We start from the raw sequence: 20,807 nt of genomic DNA, 5'->3' as shown, positions 1-20,807 counted from the left end.
TGTTTGACCGGTCAAAGGTCAATATGAAGAGAAAATACACCCTCTCCTTCTCATACCACTGACAAATTATTTTAAAAACTTGATACTGTAAAGGTCCATCTACGATGTTAGTAAAAAAAGATGTAAACAAAATGATGTAATAGGAGGTAGCTGCATAACGATAATTTAATCACAAGAGAATGATCTGCTGGTGCCAAATGGGATGTACAACTAATCAGAACACTCCTTCAAATTCACAATTAAAAAAAAACATCATTAACTGAAACATAACTAACTGTAGAGGCAGTTTGATTAGTGGAATATAGTAATATGTTCTGTCACATTAACTGGAGTAGAAAGTATAGTAATTCCAAACTTTACTGCATTTAACATGGAGAATAAAATAATGATGAAAACCAGTAGGCATCCAGCTTTAATAGCAAAGCAACGCTGAGCTGACGATTTGACACTGAAAGACTTCACGGGATGCGGGCAAATATCCAAGGCTACAAAATAAAAATGATGAACAGACATATAAATAAAAATCTACTGGCCAAACTGAAACATGATAAATATTTCACAAGAACATAAAATTTGACAGTTAGCTGAACATGAAAATAAAATTTTGTTGTGCCTTTGTTCTCATGTTTGCTGTTGTCACAAGTAAGCACCACATACAATATCATATCATCCAATTAGAAGCACAAGGTCATATGTTTGCTGACTGTCTGGCAGCATCAACAACCTTCTGCAACTCGTGTAAAGGGGCACAGTGCAACCGTCAAAAAGAAGACAATGTACTATGCATATGCTTCTATTTTATCTTTTGCATAATTTGTGACACATTTGACATGAAGACAGAAAAAACTTGGTGATTTAAAGTTCTTTGCTAATACTGGCTCGGGCATTATCTCCCAATCAGTTGCCTTTGATTGAATAACTCGAGCTCCAAGACCAATGGTCAGATTAATGGAAAGGAAACTGATCATAACCATTGATCCCCAATGCTAGGTGATATCTTCATATCATCAGGAGTCTGTATGATCGCACAGGAATTGCACAAGAAAGAAAAAAAAAAGGCATTGTGCTGGCTTTGAGTCAAATACGAAAAGCTGCAGCCATGAATGCTTTATATAAGTGATGTAGAAATTTCTTGACTCAAAAATACAACAATGTTAACCCATTAAAGATTAGTCCCGAGTATACATGGGCAGGTGTCCATATGGGAAATGGGTGTTGTAGCAAAATCAGCTTGTCCTGGATGGGTTAACTTTGCTATCAGTTATGAGGCCATGTCTACAGTGTTTTCCACAGGTGACTATTGCATTAGCATAGGCTATAATAGCATTTGACCGAAAGATCGGTCTGTATCTGGTCTTCAGGGAAATGTTCCGCGGAGACTGCGTCTGGCTTCACGGATCCCCTCCTTATGTCTACGGAGGAGAGCGATAACGTCAAAAAAAAAATAAAAGACTCCTCCGGACAGACGGATCTTTCTGTCTATAATAGCATAGGCTATGCACATACCGATACTTGATGTTTTAGTGGGGACAACATCCATGGTCTCGTATGTATACCAAGGCTAACAAACACCAACACCGAACTAAGAATGACGGATTTGATAATCCCTTGGGGCCAGTGTCAGTCAATCTGAAAAAATCATGTAATGGTTGACAAGAATAGTGGGGTTCAGTTCAGCAGATGACATTCAGCACTGGATCCAACATCAGCTACCAGATATGTGTCATAATTTTGGGATCAGCCTGCTAACACTGACTAAGTGCAAGTTTGCACCAGCACTGAACACCAGCACTAGCACCAAAATTTAAATCATTCATAATTTCCCACTGGTCACATGACTTCTTGTAAAAGTCTCTTACTGATTTTCACACGAAGACAACTCATTCCTAGTTTGATCCGATGCTATTCCTGTCTGGTGGGTTTGTTTGTAAAGAATTGAAATTGCTTCAAAAAAGACAAACAGAAAGACAGTTAGTGTTTGTTACAGGATTTCTAAGGGAAAGATATCCATCTGAGCATACATACACATAATATACCACAGTATATAGATGGATACATACATACATACATAATCATATTGCATAAATCATAATACACATGGACACTGGACTTTGCTCTTCATTTGCCTAATTTTTCATTTGCATAGAAAAAACTATTAAACATTAGTATGACGCATGGACAGAACGCTTGAAAGCAATGTGCATAACGACAAACCAAATTTGTGCACCTTCCACCATGGAGTGGCTTACAATACTGAGAGAGCACTGGGGAACAGAGGACTATGCTCCGGACACTTGAGAAGCAGGTTGTGGGTTCAAAACCTGCAGTGTGGGGACATCTTGGGACAAATATTACCTCACAATGTCTCCCTTAAATCTGGTGTAAAAAAAAAAGTGATACCCTAACACTGTTGATGTAATAAAAACCATGTACACTGCATCCCTCATTCTACTTGACCTTTTGTATTATGTGGAGGGTGACTCTGTAAATACCAAAGTCCCATCATGAACATTAAAAACAGAACTATCATGTAATTTTACGTGAAGTGCCGTGAATGGAGAGGTTACCTTAATCATAAAATCAATGCCGGTGGTTATAATAACAGCATTAGAAAAAAAAAAAGATGGCTTTTGTGATGCGTTGGTCCCTTAATCTTTGGTTGACTTTAATGTCATCAGCTGTGTGGACTACTTTGCGTTTCAGATAAAACAGTACTATCATACCAAAACTGATGTAATAGTGTCGGCACACATACACACACACACACTCACACAAACACACACAGTAAGTATCTTGACCTTGCAGAGTCAGCATTATGTAGCATCAGCACTGTAAGTTCTTGCATATCGCAGTCTCTGCTCTACGACAGTCCACTCGATGACCGTCCAGTCTAAGACTGTCCGCTCTGCTAGCGGTCACTCTGCTAACATCCACTCTAAGTATATCCCATCGTCAAATCGTGAAACTCCTCTTGATGGCTACATTTGGATACTTTTCTCGGAGTTGGAGGACGACTTCTTGCGTGATCTGACGACAGAACGACACGTCTATAAATTTCATCATGGGGCACTTGTCCAGAACTCTGAGGGGAGAATAAACGGGAGATAAACACTTTCACTTTAATACTACCTGACTCGACTTATCACATGCAATACAGATTATCAGATGATAAGCTATGTATACGGATTTCCAGGTAAATTTGTCGGGTAGTCGCATGCAAGAATTGGAGACACATTGGCCTGAATTCACGAAGGTGGTACAATCTTTGTCCATGGTTTAAAACATAAACAAAGACCTTAATGACCAAAATGACTGATTTCATAACGAATAGGCCATGCGACACTTGGCACCCCATACAAAACTACGGTCTTTGTCCATGATTGAAACCATGGACAAAGATTGTACCATCTTTGTGAATTCAGGCCATTTAGTAGGATACAACAATTAATTGCTGATATCGGAGGAATTTGATTGGCGAGAGAAAAAAAAAGTGAATTTGCATAGTCTGCCAACATGTAGTATGCAGAACAGCACAGCTGAGTATTACAAGCACATCTATAAGGACACAGTCTGAGCATAAAGTAAAGCACAGATAGGAAAGAAAAAGTTTTAATACAACATCTGATACATGTTCATTGAAGTTGCTAACCTTCTCTATGAATGCGGAAGTCAATAGAAAACAAAATCTTGCAAAAATTGAGTGTTTGAAAAATGGATCAGTTGCATCTAAGGAAAAATATGCATTGCGAGAGTTGATCGATTAATGACAAAGGTTCCATGGGTGGTATTCTGAAATCTTTCCTAGGAAGAAATTTCTTGCAAATAAGGATAAATACTAGGAAGATATGCACATTTCTGACTTAGGAAGAAGTTGGTATTCTAGAATGCACTTAGGAAAGAATTTTAGGAAGATATTTAGGAATACTCCACCCCTGTCCTAAGTACGTTGTTAAGATATAGCAAGCTGCAAAACATCATGATAGGCGCTTGTCACTCACCGCGCACAATATGTACTTTATGTGCGGGAAATGGGCATGAAAAATGGGGCATGCCATGCATGATGCGTGAGTATGCACAACACATGTATCTAACCCTATGCCATAATAATAAACTATTGTCATTGGTTGGTTCCTCATGATACAACATTTCGTATTGGATTGAGAAAGAACAGTGGGCAGAGATAAAGATGACATAATTTGCATTAAGAATTTCCAAGGAAGACATTTCAGAATACCAATTCTGCCTTTCCTAGGCAATTCCCAACTTTCTGACTTAGGAAGAAATTCAGGAAGAAACTTAGGAAGATTTTCAGAATACTACCCCATAACCCTAATCCTAATTCTCATATGAAACTAAATCTAAAACCCTAACCCTAACCCTAACCCTAAGTCCGTCAAGAAAATAAGACAAGAGTGACTGTCACAGGAGCAAACGTCATGTCATCAATGACAATAGATACCTGATCAGTCCCTGTACTCCGACCCTCTGTGCACCCAAGATGTCTAGCTGTTCCAAGTTATGTAGACCTGACGCAATGGCAAACAGGTCTACGTCCGCTATACTCCTGGATGGGAAAATAAACAAACATGCTACAAATATCAGTACTGGTGACATTCATAGATCTACATCAATTGTGACCCGCTACAACAAAAGGATCCTAAAGTCGCTGATGGCTGAGCCGAGAAAATCGAGTTTGAAGTCACATCATCAAAATTGGTCAAAACAATCGGATTTCTGTATTCGGCATAATTTTGTAGTCTAATGTTTTGTCTGTCATCTGCCAGAATTTTGAAGCTATTATGATCAATGGAAAGGCAAGAAATCAGCGTGTCCGAGATTTGGATTTAGCGTTGCAGCTAGACTCCGCCCCTAGCAACGAGGGAGTGATCTCATTGGTCAGTGCGTGGCATCCTGATTGCTGATTGGTCGTGCGTAGACGGCTGGCGCTAAGCTTGAATGAACATCGCGGAGGTCAAGCGGTGAGAACTGTCTCGCCTCCCCTTGATCATGATAGCGTCGGGAGGAAAACTTTGAAGGCGTTTTTCTTGAAACTCTGATTTCCACAACCACATGACATATGCTAATAAAATCATCGATATCTCCACAACCGAGTACTTTTATGAGTTGTGCTATATATAAAACTAAAGTAGAAGAGTAAGGGAATAATATCTTGGCATTTTCAGAAAACTGTTCTCCCTGACTTTCGGATCCTTTTGTTGTAGCGGGTCACAATTATAAGAATCTGACCTTGTCAAAACATGGTCAAATCGGTATAAGAAAAGCATAAATCTTCCAGTCACAGTATTTTGTTACTTTGTTAATGTTGAACTTCACTTGTAAGAAAACATTCTCCTTATAATATGGTGAGACGTTTAAAAAAAATGACATTTTTTCATACCCTAAGTAAAAACAGTTACATTTTGTTAGATGATAAGTTTAGGCTTTGTTTTTCTGGGAGTTTGATTATCATGACAGTGCTTTGTTCATCAGAGCAGAAAATTTCAGATTATAGCTTCTTCATATTGCAATTTTTGTGGAAAAAACTTGGAGTGTTCAGCCACGGTAGGGCTTTTAAAAGTTATCGAAAGAACTAATGTACAGATCCAGTCAAATGCTAATTTTGGAAATATTGTAAGGCATGATTTAGAATCTGAGTCTTTCTTTACCTTTACTTCTGACACATCTATGAACCGCGATGAATGCAAACACGAACGCAAAACACTTAAAAACAGATAAGTCATTGTAAAATTCATCGGGTTCACTGAAGAGAACAGCATTTTAATAATGGTCTGAAATAAAACATATTACAAGAGAGACAGACACCTTACCGTATTGATGTAAGGAAGAGTTTTTTCAGCTTAGTGGAATGTGTACATAGATTGCTGACCCAAACATTATTTCCCCGTAGTTCTGGACTGGAAAGGAAATTGAGAGATTGAATGAAACAAAGGTAAGCTTCTTTTTTTTTAATCAAATTGATATTTAAAAAAAAAAAACACTATGTAAGGTAATTTTTTGCAGTGGTTTTCCTTTTTGCAAATCTTATGAATCGTATTTGAACCATGAAAATAACAATGAGTAAAGACAGAAATGAGTCAAAACAACAACACACAAAAGTAGCATTTCTAGACAAAAAAAGTCATGCCACTTGCGGCCATGACGCAACAAGTTTTGGGGCATAACAACACACCTCAAATGTACATCACACTACTTGTTTATGTACAGGGAATCACCGATTAAAAACATTCATAATGAGCAGTTATTGTCGTTTGTTACTCTTCCTCGTCTAAAGGTGAAGTAACAATTACTACATCCTCACAACCGTAACATCAGCAATTCGCTTACATGCCTGAGAAGTAAAAACTTGCAAAAATATCTGTATGTGAAAATTTCAGCTTGTACAGTATTGGGTGACTAAACTAAACAAAAAGTATGGAAAGCTATTCTGAGGCCATTTATGTCCATTTGCTTTCTGTTGATTTGATATTCAAATACTGGGTAAACAAAATATAGGCAAAGGAATTTTTTGCCACCTGTTTTGAGTATTACTTTATCATTCTCCACATTGCAAACATTCCCACCTGCCTTTTATGTGCTGATTTCACAATCAAACATTTTGTAAACATAATCTACATCTTGGTATTTCCTGTGCACCTGCTGAAGATAACTTCTATTCTAATCACTATTAAACCAAACAAAGTCAAAGGGGTCATTCAGACTGAAAAATTACTACATTAGCCGCATTCACATGTACAAAATAGCGGGTTACTGAGCGCCCTCCAAAACTCAAGTTTTTTTGCAACTAATCAGATGCTCCAAATCAGGGGGTTAGCTATCGCATTCGGAAACTCAGATTTTTAGCAATGGTTCACATGTACAGAAAATAACCCGCTAATTTCCGACCAATAAATTGATAAAACTAGTGTTCTTGTGCCTCACAGTGGTGTGGATCGCACACTGTTGTGACGTTTGCTTTGAATGATGGGATGTAAAAACTCAAGTTTATTTGGTCAACTGTTCACACGTTACTGCAAGGCAAATTAGCGCGCTAATTCAGAAATAAGAGCAAGAATTCTTGGGTTTTGCATCGCGCTGCTGATGGCACTAATTTGTGAGGTTCACAGGTGCAAAAAACTTGAGCTTGAGATCGCAATGCAAATCTCAAGATTAGTAACTCGCTAATTTGTGTACGTGTGAATCCCCCTAATGTTCAGATTCTTCACCCCAGGCCACACATAAAATGTGCAGCAACAATCCCACACTATTGTTTCAAAGTTGCATCAGCAGCAGACTGCTGAACCACGTGCTCTTATGTATAACAGTGGCAAGAATTTCTGATCTATCAAACTTTGGCAAATTTCAAAGTTATGTAAAAGAAAGCTCAATCACTGTGATTCTTTGATGTTGCAATATTTCACAAGAATGGGCTTTACAGAGAGGTTTTTTAAATGTAGAGGAGGTTAAAGCATGATTATATGGTCTAAACATAATATACATAATCTACACTTACATACAGCTCATTTCACATTTAAACATTTAAAATCCATACAGTAGGATTAGTATTTTGCTTTGTGTCCTTAAAAATTTGCACAACTGTTGTCTTTTCTTTGGGGTTACATTTTTGCAAAATCAAGATAGATTCAAACTGAATCTTCTCACAATCTGTCAGATATATAATTCTTGGGTTTCTGATTCTTCTGATTTTTTATGAAAATTTGACATCAATCACATATTGATGAGAACTCATTACTGCTAAAATCTTTGATACCACAACCAGCAATGTCGCAGTGTTCTACTTAGAACCCTCATCACTGAAATTGTTTCAATACCACTGAGCGTGGCGGGGAAAACAAGATCAAACTTTCTGTGTGTGTATGTGAAAAATTGTTCAATATTGGCTGGGCAGATCTACTTACCACCATCCAACATCTAGTTCCAGAAGGTTTGGACATCCCTTGGCTAGGCTTTCCACCCCATCACAGGACAGTGTAGCTGCTCGCCATACATCAAGGCTTTCCAACAGCCTGTACAGAGTGCAGATAATAACAAGGATTATACTTTCATCCATATATGATGCAGCACGCTGTAACTCGGGGTACTACATACCCAAGGTAGCACCGTCTTGTGTTCGTACAACGTACAGCTACACATTGTTATTGTGGTGGCCAAATTTTAGCAATTGGAGATAATGATCCCCATGGCAACTGTTCCGTTTATGACACACACAATATCACAATAATGCTATTATTATATAAAAGGAAAAAATGGGGGAAAAGTTAGGCCAGCTCATTTGATCTGCGCAAGAAGTTGTAGGTGACTTGTGATCATTTCCTATAATACTATAGATTACACTGGCCAAAAAACACACACACAAAAAAAAATTGCAAAAGTTACAGGATTTTGAGGGAATGCCAAGTACTACTATATCAATGGAAGAAACTGACATTAAAAAATTCTGCTTTTGTTAATAATGAAAGTTGTCAATCACAGTAATCTTATAGTGGAGCATACCATTCAGCTTGACTTTTCTTTGCAACCATTTTCTTACAGCATCACCAACAAGCCCACATCAAACACAGCTAGCTTGCTTTGCTTGTGGTTAATATGAATTACATCTCATGCAAACAGTGCATACCAAATTGTGTACCCTAAAGTTTATTATGAACTGCTGCCCCCATCTGCCATTTGTTTACAACACCATTCATTCAAGCGTATAGCACAGATTGCCTGATTGATACAGTTTGCTGACTATTGCTAGTCACCGGGGGCAAACCACAATTTGCCCGTTTTCTTGTGTTGGTGGGTGGGGGACCACTTTACCGGGTTGGCACCCATGGAAGTGGTGGAGTGGTTTTCATGGTACAACATTATGAAAACCGATGTGATACTCACGGACAGTGCTTGCCGACTGCACTGATGACGCTGTCAAAGTTTGCTATCGTCTTCGTTGCGCCCAAGTTTAGGTGTCTCAGCTGGGGCAGTTTCCTGTGGATTACACAAATCATGGCAGGTATGAACTTTCTTATTAACCCTTCACATGTCATGGCTTCACTTGCTAAGCTTTTTCATCAGCCTTCAGTGATCAATACAAACTTGACCTAGCTGTAGATAAAGTAAGTCCATGCGGTGTAGCAATGTGCCTCGGTCCAACCGTAAGGCCATGATTTCAAGATATGGATTAGGGGGATTAGATAAGCTCTATTCATTGACAAAAAGCTTCAAAGCATCTGTGCCAACAGGCAATGAAAACACTGCAGCGTGTTAACAAGACACAGGAAGGTTTAAGCCTTGCTGGTCCACCACTGGCAATTCCTGTAGATCTACATCAAATAATGCATTAATGCTTGATAATATGTTATGATCTGTATTAGACCATATTCATTCTTCATACTTATTGTAAACATTTTGGCATGAGACATCCTGACAAAAGAGACAAAATTAAGACTTTTGAGTGAAAAGTTTCAGCACCCAGGTATTTTGAATATCAAATTTTTTCTTCCTGGAAATGTCGTCACTTTGTGTGGATGACAATCTAAAGTTGAACTTTACGTAGAATCAAACAGTTAAAGCGCTTACTACACAAGCTTGATGATATAAATACAGATAACTCCTGTTATAGCAAAATCCTCGGGACTGGGAATTTTCCTTTCTTGTTAAATCAACATTTATTTATTTTTTTTTTTGGGGGGGGGGGGATAGCTGAACAGTAATGTATAGAGAGATATATAGATGAAAATTTGGGGACACAAATTGGAATTTCTTTGTGACAAGAATATTGTTTTCATCATGTTCATTATAATGGGAGTGCACTGTACAAAGTCTACACACCAAACATCTGGGGGGCACACAAAGGTTAAGTCCTGTACAGCTGCTTACCGTACAATCTGCATCATCTCAGATTCGGTGACCTTGGAGCGATAGAGGTTCAGTACTTGGAGTTTTGTCAGATATTGCAGCGTGGTGTAACCATGGCTGTCTATACACCGGCAAGATGGGATGCTCAGCTCTGTGCAGGGATAATAGATAAGGCGGGACAGGAACACAATCATCCGAGATTTGGTACAGAGCATTTCACAATTCTGCATCTTCTGCTTTGAAAGACAAGCACGCAATATTCATAAAATTCACTTCATGTGTTTAAACAACAATCGTAAAAGTGGAAATTAATGTGGTGTGGAAATTTTTGCTCTTTCACACAACAAGAAACTAGCAAAAAAAAGCATGCTCATCTTTTTGCTCATTATATGAAACACTATGTCGTCTGTTGATTCCGGGAAATTAAAAATATGCAACATTCACCTTATCCTGCTGAGCTTGAAAAATTACTTTTGTGAATATTTCTACCTTTACAGTACTCTAACACCAAGTTTTTCTTCTTCACTTCCATTCTGAGGGAGATGCCTGTGCATACATACCTTCTAGTCTTGGGCAAGAATGTGCTATGTCTTCCAGAACATCTTTGGTTACAAACCGGCACGCCTTCATTCGTAGGACTCTCAGCTCACTTCCACAAGCTTTGATAAAACTGTAACAAGACGGGGGAAGGGAATAGTGAGACAGGACAGATACAAACTTAGAGCAAGTTAGCAAGATCACGGAGAGTAGACCAGTTTGAAAACAACCTGTCTTGAAAGAACAGCTCATATGAGAGACATATCATATACTCAGTTGAAGATATCATTTAACAACGTTCTTGTGAACAAGCGAATTCACCTGTAGACAACAAAAATAAGCCACAAGCACCCAGAGATAGGAAAATGGGACATCCTGAAAGGTTGAAAATGTCATCTCCTTTGTCAATCTAGGTTTCACTGATCATAATCATATCTGCAAAATTAATAAATGTGAGATAACCAAGAAGGAATCAACACACTACTTTCACAAAATGTGACATATTTAAAACTTAAAGAGAGGTAATAACTCTTGCAAAACGGACACCTCCCGTCAATCTGCCATCAGTTACTATGACTCGTCATTATACACATATAACGCCTACGTGTGCTTTGAGAGCTGATTGGTACAAAAAAAAAAACCATAGTATTTTACACACTGTCCAGAGTCCCTGGTACAGAAAGGGTTCAGCTGAATGGCACTAGCAAAACAGGAACAATTCATTTCTTCACATTTCACATCAGGGACCTATATTAGTAATGGCCCGGTGGTCCAGGGCCACCACAGGGCCACCAAATTTCCAAAACAGTTATTCTTTGGCGGCAGGATCAGGTAACTAGCATTCAAAGTGGATTGTTATGTTTCCTTTGCTTTTGGGCCAAGACATTTCTTTCTTCTTTTTTTTTTTTTGAGGGGGGGGGGGGGGGATAAAATTTGAAATTTAAAGACGTCAGTGGCCAAATGAATCACCAAACACAACAAAAAAAAGTTAGTGTCAAGCCCTGTTCATACCGATGGAATTCCTGCGCTTCAATCTTGCCCCAGTCCCCACACCAAGAGAGGTCCAGTTTCTGAAGCTGACTGCATCGCCCTCTCAATCCTGAAAGCGTGTTGTTGGAAATCTACAAATATAAAACAGGCAAAAGGAGAGAGAAATGGTACTAGAGAAGAAGCCTTAACTGGGAACAAATGTGAAATGACTTTTGTAACAGCTCTGGAAAGCACAAAAGAAAGATTTCTCAATAGCCTTTCATGTGCAAACCAAGTTTCTTTCTAACTGCAGAGGCGACGATCCTCCAGCAAGAAATTAAATTGGATGCTGACAATTACTGCAGTTTCAATTCAAAAGCCATAAGAACAAATTTCTGTATAATTGATAATGACATACTGTAAAAGTGGAAATTTTCACGCATTTCGCGCAACTCAGAGACTCCAACCCCAAGCACCTTCTGATCTGGAGATTCTCCCGCCTGAAACTCCTAGCAAACGGGAGACCCAAGTTTTTGTGTGCGAAGCGCGAAGTTCCTAGGGTTATAGATGCTCTCTGGTGCTATCTAAGGCTTATTTTTGCAACATACGATAGCAGGTAAGTGGGAAATCCTTTCCAACGGGAGACATTGAGCCAGGGCGGGAGAAATTCAATCTCAAACGGGAGAACGGGAGATTTTGCAAAAATGGGTTTTCGGCGGGAGATCTCCCGTCGAAAACGGGAGAGTTGGAGTCTCTGGCAACTATGTAAAAACTATTGTGAAATCAAAAGCATGCAAATATTTTTGCTTGCCATGATGTTACAGCATTTAATGTCTTGATTCTGCAGAATTAAAAACACGTGAAACTCTTCTTATCGGGCTGAGGGCTAAAAACTAGTCACACGAAAATATCCACTTTTACATGATATTATGTCAAATTTGCCATTACGATCTTTGCTCCAGTGAAAATAGCAACATATGTAGACTATTAAGCTTATATAGATGGTTGCACTGGAAACACATGGGACAGTTCCACAATGAAGTTTTGAGCTTCAAATTAATGAATTTTTGCATCAAGTTGTTTTTTTAGGGTAACTTATTGACAAATTGCCCTATATTGATGCAGTACTTGCTGCAAGTTGTAAGGATTAGAACCAGCACAGGCTGTCAAGCAGAAGCTTGGTAGTCATGTTGCTATGATACTGTCTGGTAATCAGGAGATCATTGGTTCGAATCTAACTCAAGAATGTATGCCTGCAAGTTTTTATCATGGTTGTGCTTTTAAAACACTGAATAGTTGGTGCTTAATCACTACAATGAAGGACAATTTGTCAATCAGTCACAATAGAAGTTAATAGCATTTTTAAAGAAATCACAATCAAATCAAAACTGATCTATAGAGGGCGTCCTACCAAATGCCAGTACGGTTGTAGGTTCAGTTCCATGTAGAGCAGCTGGTCGTAGCAGTGCCGTCTGAACAGCATGCAGGTGGTTGCTATGTGGCACTTGTCAATGAGACTGAGGTAGGTGAATATTAGCTGGATAAGTTCGCCCTGCAAGTCAGACAAAGAACATCATTCACATTTTGGTCTATATGTCACCATAGATCACTGTATACTTGTGATATCTTACATCACATCATATTTTCTATTCTTGTATACTAATAACAATTATCCTACACTTGCCACACAGATCAATTCATCAATATTAAACTGGAATTAAACCCAAATATAAATGTGCATGCCATTGAGTGAATGCAGCAATATTAGTAGAACACATCAGTGAAAGGTTGACAAAATGCGTTTTCAAAGTTTCGGTGCAGACAACTCCTGGATGCGAAGACTATCACAGTTTGTGAGATCATAAACCAGGTATGAAGAAAGATTTTTTTTAAGATATAAAGAACATATATGGAAAATTCCACAAAATTTATTTCTAATGAAAAGTAGACATTCCTTTACCTTGTTACTGACATGTTAAGGGTAATTCTATTCCCTTGCTTTATAACAGAGGTACATGTAAGTCAAGTGCTCTCTCTTTAAGCTAGCAAACTGAAAATATGTATAATTTTCTTTATTTCTAGATACTCTGCAAATTTGATACACCCCAACAGAGTATGAGTCTAGACTCTAAAGACAATGTTAAAATCCCCGAGTCCCCTTGGGTAATAGCACATATTCCTAGCCACAATGCCAAAACAAGTACCTGTAGGTACAGTGTGCCTAAGAAGAGAAGCAAAATTCAAGAAAATAGATGTCTTCCAAATGAATCTCTACAAATGTAATTATGGCTTTTGCAGAGTTTTCACCTTGCATATGAATATTTCTCTCAAGTGAAGTTAACCCTTCAGCACACTGGGGTTTTGTTTTGTTTTGTTTATCAAATGACACTGATGAAAGAAAACTGCTATAGGTGAGATACCGGTAGCATGTCAAAGAAACCATTGTCCGTAGTGGGCTGTGCTTTCAGGGGAGGGACAATGGAGTCGATATCCTTTTCGTCTGACAGGGACAGCTTTTTGAGATGCTCAATGTACACCTGGTCGATGTCGGTGCCCTCGTCCTTGACCACCTTCATACCAACCAGCTTCACGCCATCGAGTTCGGTGTAGTATTCTTGGAAGCGCTGGTTGAACACCAGACGAATGAGACTGCAGCGAAAGGCCAATTATGACAAATTCAAGATGAGTTTGTGAGTGTTGGATGGAAAAACAGAGAACAGTCCTTCATTTTTTCCTTGAAGCTAATCAACATTATATGAAAACAATTTTCTAAAGCCCATGTGTCACATCAGAATGAAGTTATTACTATACATCTGCTACTATAAGTGCAATATCCATTTTCAAAAGCAAACAAGGCAGCAACATTTTCTTGTAAACAAGGAGAAGACACTAATCAAAAGTACATAATTGATACAAACTTTCAAGTCCTCTTTCACTCTTTCTATGTTTTGTTTATCAATTGGCATGCATTCTGGAGTGATTGTTTTGCCGATTGGAACAGATGTCTGGAAAATAATTGTCAATAAATAGAGATTACTTAATCCCCTAAATGCTTATTGTGTCACCACGGCCTTCCTGTTGGACTATGACAGATTGAGTGGGCTTGCAAACTTTACAACTACTTGGTAGGCCAAGTTTGGAGGATATGCAAAATGCTGAAGAAAAAGGATTGTATTAAATATATGCTTTGTGCCTGGGCATGTAAGGCTTTTACTACTGTAAAACGAGGATTGTTCGCGTGCATTTTGATTTCGCGAATGAAAGTTCTTGTCTACACTGTTTGCATTGAATGCCAGAGGCAATTTGCGAAAATTTCACACCACGAATATATCATGTTTTACAGTATCTCAATCCAATATTCTACATTCCCAACAATGTGATGACAAAAGTAAAATCTGGACAGCCATCTCACTGCCCAGCATTTGTCAGAAAGCAATTCTTTTCTTACTTTGTTCGCGTGTTGACTTTTTCGATGGGAGGTGAAAATATCTCGGCTTGATTCGACTGCTGCGGATTACCCGACCACAGCTTATGCCACCTGTGGAAGAAACCACAACAAGTGTAATGCATACAAGTTTACGGAAGAATCTACTAGAAAAGATCATACAGAATTGAAGCAGAATGCAGACAGCTAATTGTTGAAAATTTGAGAGAAATTGGACAATACAAAATTCTACAATCACTTGAATGAGGGTTTCCACCATGACATTTCATGGGATGAAAGAGTAAACTTGGTCACTTGTAATTTGAAGAACTGCTTGTATGATGCTTTATTTGTGTATAAAACATTAGTATTTTCACTTTTTTCTGCAAACAAATGTGCATTACAAAAGGTTTTTGATTTTCAAATATTAGTAGAACACATTAGTGAAAGTTTGAGGAAAATTGTACAATCCATTCGAAAGTTATGAATATATCAAGTCTCTGTGCATCCATTGCTGAATGAGAAGACTACTACAGTTTGTGATGTACATATGCATACAATGATATAAAGAAAAAACAAATGGGGTTAAACGTATTTTAATATTTCTAGCAAAATAAAGAGTGCTTGATTTGAATGCTTCTTTCATAAAGCAGGGGGGGGGGGGGAATATTACCCTTAGCGTGTCAGTAACAAATCGAAGGAATGTGTAGTTTTCATAAAAATATGCAATTTTCTGGAATTCTGTTTTTATCTTTGCTATATGAATGTACACACATGACATCAAAAACTTCACATGGCAGTCTTCTTATCCAGGGATGGCTGCACAGACTCTTTAGGAATTCAAAACTTTTGAATGGATTGTCTGATTTTCCTCAAATTTCACTAACATGGAATACATATATTGCTGCATTCATTCACTCCACACCTATATCTGGTCGAGCTTGTCCTTCATATACCTTATGTTGTTCGGTTGCACTGGTTGCCCTTCTGTTGATTTCCTCTCAATCTCCGCAGCACAGATCTCTATGATGGCGCCTGGATGGTAAATCTCGTAGATGTTGATGGCTGTTGGGTACACCTTCTCCTCAAAGAATAGATCTATGTCAGTTTGGACAGCAGGAATAAGCAATTATTCCTCTCTTATATCATACCTCTGTTCTTCTAGACTGAAAAATTAATAGATGTCTTTGAATGTCACCAATATTTACTCAGGTGGACTTCAAAAGAAAAAAAAAAAGAAATCATATCTTACGAACCAACACTCACATAATTGTATGTTGAGAAACCTGCATCTTTTGACAGCAATTCTTCAAATTAGGCAAAAAGGCTTTACAGCATAAAGCATTTAAGCAGTGCAGCATTCATTCACAGATAGCAGAGATTTATATCTTCCACTGTCCACAGAGAACTGCTCATCCAGATGGCTGTCCTGCAGAAATTTGTGATACATGACAACGACATCACAGCAAGATTTTAACAGTGGACTCCCATTACAACAAAGTCCTCGGGACCGGCAGTCTCCTTTCTTAATATCGAAATTTCGTTATAACCGAACAAATAAGCAATAAAAATACATAGAGTGGATAATGTTACGGCCTGAATTTTTACTTCGTTGTAAACGGAATTTCATTACAACCGTGTTCGTTGTCACAGGAGTGTACGGTATCTTTTTTGTTACATTTCAAACATCTTGGAATATGACTTCAGATGGCACTCTGCTAATGAAACAATATGCCAGCATTCTGGGCCTTCATTACCTCGATACAGGTGTTGTGGTGTGCATTCGCTTACCTACAAAATCGGTGCCACTGAAGCCTTCAGACCTCCCAAAGGAAACTTCAGCAGAGGGCGCCATTTCCCACCAGGTTCCGTATGTACGCTGAAGGACCACCGGAAAGAAAGAAGCAGTCAGACGAACAGACAGACAAACCAGGAGACAGACACAAAGATGAGAGAGAGAGAGAATGAGAGAGAAAGGTAAAGGTTCCCAAATATGAAAAATTTGCTTTACTTCTTTCTGGCAATGTGTCATCAGTCAACAGCAAACAGCCATATGGGACTATTTTGTAGATGACCATAAATTTCAAACATACATGCGTGATGACTGATGTCTTTTTTACTTCACGAATATCCAGTCTTTGCAGACTTCTGAGTACAGAAAACATTGCAAGAGGCATATGCATTTCTTACCGAAGAAAAGCAGCAAGAGAAATTGGTTAGTAAGCATGAATGTTCTTCAAATAGCATGCAAATATTTCACTGCAAACTCTAGAATAGTTCCACTAAAATAAATAGACACATTATCCTTTTCTGCATTTATCATTGGTTGTAAACAAGTGACAGAGTACAATTATAATGAAAGGAACTCACAAAGACACAGGCATTGGTGAAGTCGCCGTAGCTTGGGAATATCGTGCACGGCCCGGCAAGGTTGGGTACGACATAGGCCATGGATTGGTCTCCCCCATACTGGGAGCTGAAGTGAACGACTTCCTTGGCAAATTGAGCGAGCTGGGCGGAGGAGGACATGCTAGCGTGGGAGGAGCGGGAATTTTTGTCCAAGCAAGAGGGACTGCAACCCATCGAACAGAGTGCAGCCGACCTCCCAGCGTAGATCAATACTTATTGTTCAACCCCGTTGAAGACTAGTCCCGTGTACACTGGGGTAGGTGTTTATGGGAAATGCCTGTTGTAATGAAATCAGCCTGTCCTTAGTGGGTTAACGAGTGTGTGGCGTGTTGCTGCCTTCCTGCATGTAGAACAATGAAGATATTATCATGCTTTTTCGGAAAGTATAAAATGAAGCAATACTCAGAGATTCAAGGAACTTGTAATACTGAAATGGGTTCAGAGAAATTTTGTGACTATGATTTATGATACAATGATAAACGTTTATCATAAATACCTTATAACATGCACGGTTCTATGAGAGAAAGTCATCTGTGATTGTAACTATACACAGCCCAGTCGCTGTATAGATAGCGACAGTGCTGTACCGGCACAGCCAACAACACAAAGAGAGCTCAGTGATCGCTTTATGATCGCTTATGACTTTTGATACTTGACATCATTTTTTGTCACCTGAAACTCATTAAATGTAATCTTCATTAATGACACTACATAGTTATGTTCTCGATATTGACAAACACATTTCACAACTTATTGAAAATGAAGATTATACGCAGCATGTGCGAACGGTGCATATGATAATCGGGAGTTCACGCGATCTGAATGCACTTTTAAAGGTCACGCTGTTGACCGTGCTGCTAGTGCTACCAAAGAGTGCACGCGCGCAATAGATTGCTGCACTTCCAGCCACGCATGCGCGCACATAATTTGCAGAGTGGTCAATGTGCCATTTTGAATTCTGCAACGATGAACCCCGACGGTCGGGGATTGCACTAGAAAGTGCCATTTTTTTGTTCAATGGACTTATCGTGAGGGCTCTCTACGGACTTATGTACCTTCTGTAATATAAGCATGCAGTTTACGTGAGTAACGTACAAATGTCTACAAGTAATGTATAAATTGTTATAAGTTTTGTAGTTGTGTTGTGGTTCAAATTCCCCACTTTGATGGCGAAGCACCGTCTGTCTGATGACGCTGTGCCGAAGCACAGCGTCTAGTGGGGCTACTGTGATTGTAGACAGAAAAATCTGTCTGTCCAGAGGAGTCTCTTTTTACTATACTGGTTGGTGCTCCTCTGTAGAGGGGATCAGTGGAGCCAGACGCAGTCTCCGCGGAACATATCCCTGATGACCAGATACAGACCAATCTTTCGGTCAATGTGACCGACTGTAGGCCTAGCCCACCCAGCGAGTGCTATACGTGTAGCTGCTTGTCGTACTTCTATTCCTTGTCTGCCTTTAGAATACTCTCAACTTCAAAGTTTAAAAGTTATGCGTTGGAGATACTTTATGCATGACATGGATTGCTTATTCACTTCAGAATAATTCTACTAGAACGAGGTAAACTTAGACTATTTAACGTTAGAGCCGAGGTCAACATAAAACACACTGACACAGATAAATTTACTAAATTCAATACCAAAAAATTTACCCTCCCATCTTTCATGAACAGAGCGAGAGGTGCTGAAGAAACTTTCGCAAATAATATTGCTGTTGTCAGTGTTGACCTTTGCAACTTCCTGACATGAGTCTCCTTAACTATAGATCTACTACTAGTGGTCATCCATAAACCAGCCCGTCTAACGCCGACTGTAGACGCCGCGACTAGCGACTTCTGTACAGCACAGCGACGAATGCGACACGCCTGTGTAAAACAAAGTTTTCAATAATAGTCTACATACGTAATATTCAATGCGTGGGACTAAACAAAGGCTGCTTTACTCTTTTTTGATCTTCTACAATACACCACAACCAACTCTAGACCTACACCCATTATCTTGTCATGGAGATTTATCCCTGACCTACCGTAAAGAAACAACTGGCTCCTATACATGCTTTGCCCTTATGTTGTCCTTTAAAAACGATATTCATGCAGGTGAATTAACACGGAAATACTGTATCACTTACCTGTAGGCTGTACCCGAGAGTGACAACACAACACCATCCGTCGCGTTTGCTATCCCAATACAATTTGCTTGCCAGCAGTGTGTGTGTTTACCACCGGTACTAGTATACACAAAAGAAAGAGCCCATACACACACACAGTGCCGCTCATGCCTAGCTGTCAATCAAAACATTACACAAACAGTAGGCCTACCGCGTCACATCCATACCAGTAATTCTAGTAAATTCTAGTAGACCCTACAATTGTATCATTTGCAGCCTGATCTTTCAAACAATTCTTACTACAATCATAAAATAATGATTTTTATTGACAAACCAGGTTGACAGCCAATCAAATTACCTTTTTCATATGGTATTACATTAACCTTTATAACCAAATATTCTATGAGAAATGGGTCAGATAAAAACCTGAAAAATCGTTTACGTTTTCTTATTTTTGTGCTGAGTGTATATGCGAAGAGAAAACATCTTCAAAACATTTCTTGTTCTTGTATGAAATTGGTGCGGTGAACATTTTTTTTTTCTTGACATGATGAGCTTATACTTTAAAAACAGATCTGAATGAAAATGGCGTTTATCTGTTTTTGCATTCAAATGCTTCATATGCTTTTCTTTGCAGCCTGTTTTCAACTCTGATACTTGATTGTGCCACTTTCAAATTCCTGCATGTGTTAACTTTACAGTCCCTTCTTAAAGGCATAATTTACCATTTGCAGATGAAACAAAAACCCATTATTAGAGGCTTTAAAATAGTTCTAAAATGTGAGTTCGGGATAGAAACAACCACTGTATAAATTGGATCAGTAAACTCTATGTTTACATACCGGTATTGTTAAATGTAAAACATGTGAACAATAGCTATAATAACAATATTTCCAGACTAAACCGTCTACAGTTACGGTCTATTGAGAAAAACACTGATATCTCCTTATATTTTAGACTTTATTGCAAAATCTTTATGTGGTCGGATATTTTGTGGTACAACAGACTGACGCATATGCATCCAATGTGATATCTTGAACATTTTGTAAATCACTGTTCCCAAAGTTTAACTGGACCTTTAAAGAGGAAAGCGTTGTTTTCTACCCCACTGTCAATCTTTTTTTTTCTTTTCAATCGCAACATTCTGCAATAGCAAATTCCTTTCTATTTAGTCAAAAAACATTGAATTTTTTTTTGATCATTTTCGGAATTCGGAATGGTCTGGTATATCGCCTGATTAATTAGCTTATATTCAACCCACACACCATCTCACTTCAATTTCTCTAGATATATCACGCGACTCACAACTGCCCTTGATGATAGTAAGCCTTTCCTGGTAAAACTAGTCTGCAACATAAATAGAAAAGCTATGTTAAAGATGAAGGAGACAGACCTAACCAGAAGGAGGAGGGGAAGGAGGATAAGGAGGAAGAAGAGGAGGAGAAGAAGAGAAAGAAGAAGAAGAAGAAGAAGAAGAAGAAGAAGAAGCCAAAAAGAAGAAACAGAAA

The 20,807-nt window shown here is 38.7% G+C and overlaps 1 protein-coding gene across 1 annotated transcript; it reads right to left on the bottom strand.

Annotated features, from left to right (window-relative positions):
* Nucleotides 1-2,952: 2,952 nt before the first annotated feature.
* LOC139731216 (F-box/LRR-repeat protein 4-like) lies at nt 2,953-19,370 on the bottom strand. The gene is made up of 16 exons (XM_071642098.1): nt 19,321-19,370; nt 17,156-17,534; nt 16,577-16,664; nt 15,762-15,883; nt 15,069-15,091; nt 14,810-14,899; nt 13,782-14,010; nt 12,773-12,913; nt 11,404-11,513; nt 10,416-10,525; nt 9,877-10,006; nt 8,893-8,985; nt 7,917-8,024; nt 5,829-5,915; nt 4,460-4,564; nt 2,953-3,082 (listed from the first exon to the last, which is right to left on the bottom strand). Exons 2-16 carry the CDS (start codon nt 17,366-17,368, stop codon nt 2,953-2,955), a joined length of 1,779 nt encoding a protein of 592 aa, XP_071498199.1. The 5' UTR covers nt 17,369-17,534; nt 19,321-19,370.
* Between the last annotated feature and the right edge of the window lie 1,437 nt (nt 19,371-20,807).

This window comes from Diadema antillarum, unplaced genomic scaffold (genome assembly GCF_040938485.1).
Source record: "Diadema antillarum isolate AM-2024a unplaced genomic scaffold, OU_Dant_1.0 seq00000367_RagTag, whole genome shotgun sequence".
In the NCBI taxonomy this organism is placed as follows: Eukaryota; Metazoa; Echinodermata; class Echinoidea; order Diadematoida; family Diadematidae; genus Diadema; species Diadema antillarum.
The sequence above is the reverse complement of the archived record's forward strand: the minus strand, read 5'-3'. Positions and strand labels throughout refer to the sequence as shown.

Excerpts from the sequence above, each read along its gene's own strand:
- LOC139731216 (XM_071642098.1), bottom strand. The coding sequence starts at position 17,368 with ATGGGTTGCAGTCCCTCTTGCTTGGACAAAAATTCCCGCTCCTCCCAC. Across the intron at positions 5,916-7,916 it reads GAACTAGATGTTGGATGGTG|TCCAGAACTACGGGGAAATA; the intron begins GTAAGTAGATCT and ends TTTCCTTTCCAG. Across the intron at positions 3,083-4,459 it reads GGAGTACAGGGACTGATCAG|AGTTCTGGACAAGTGCCCCA; the intron begins GTATCTATTGTC and ends TTCTCCCCTCAG.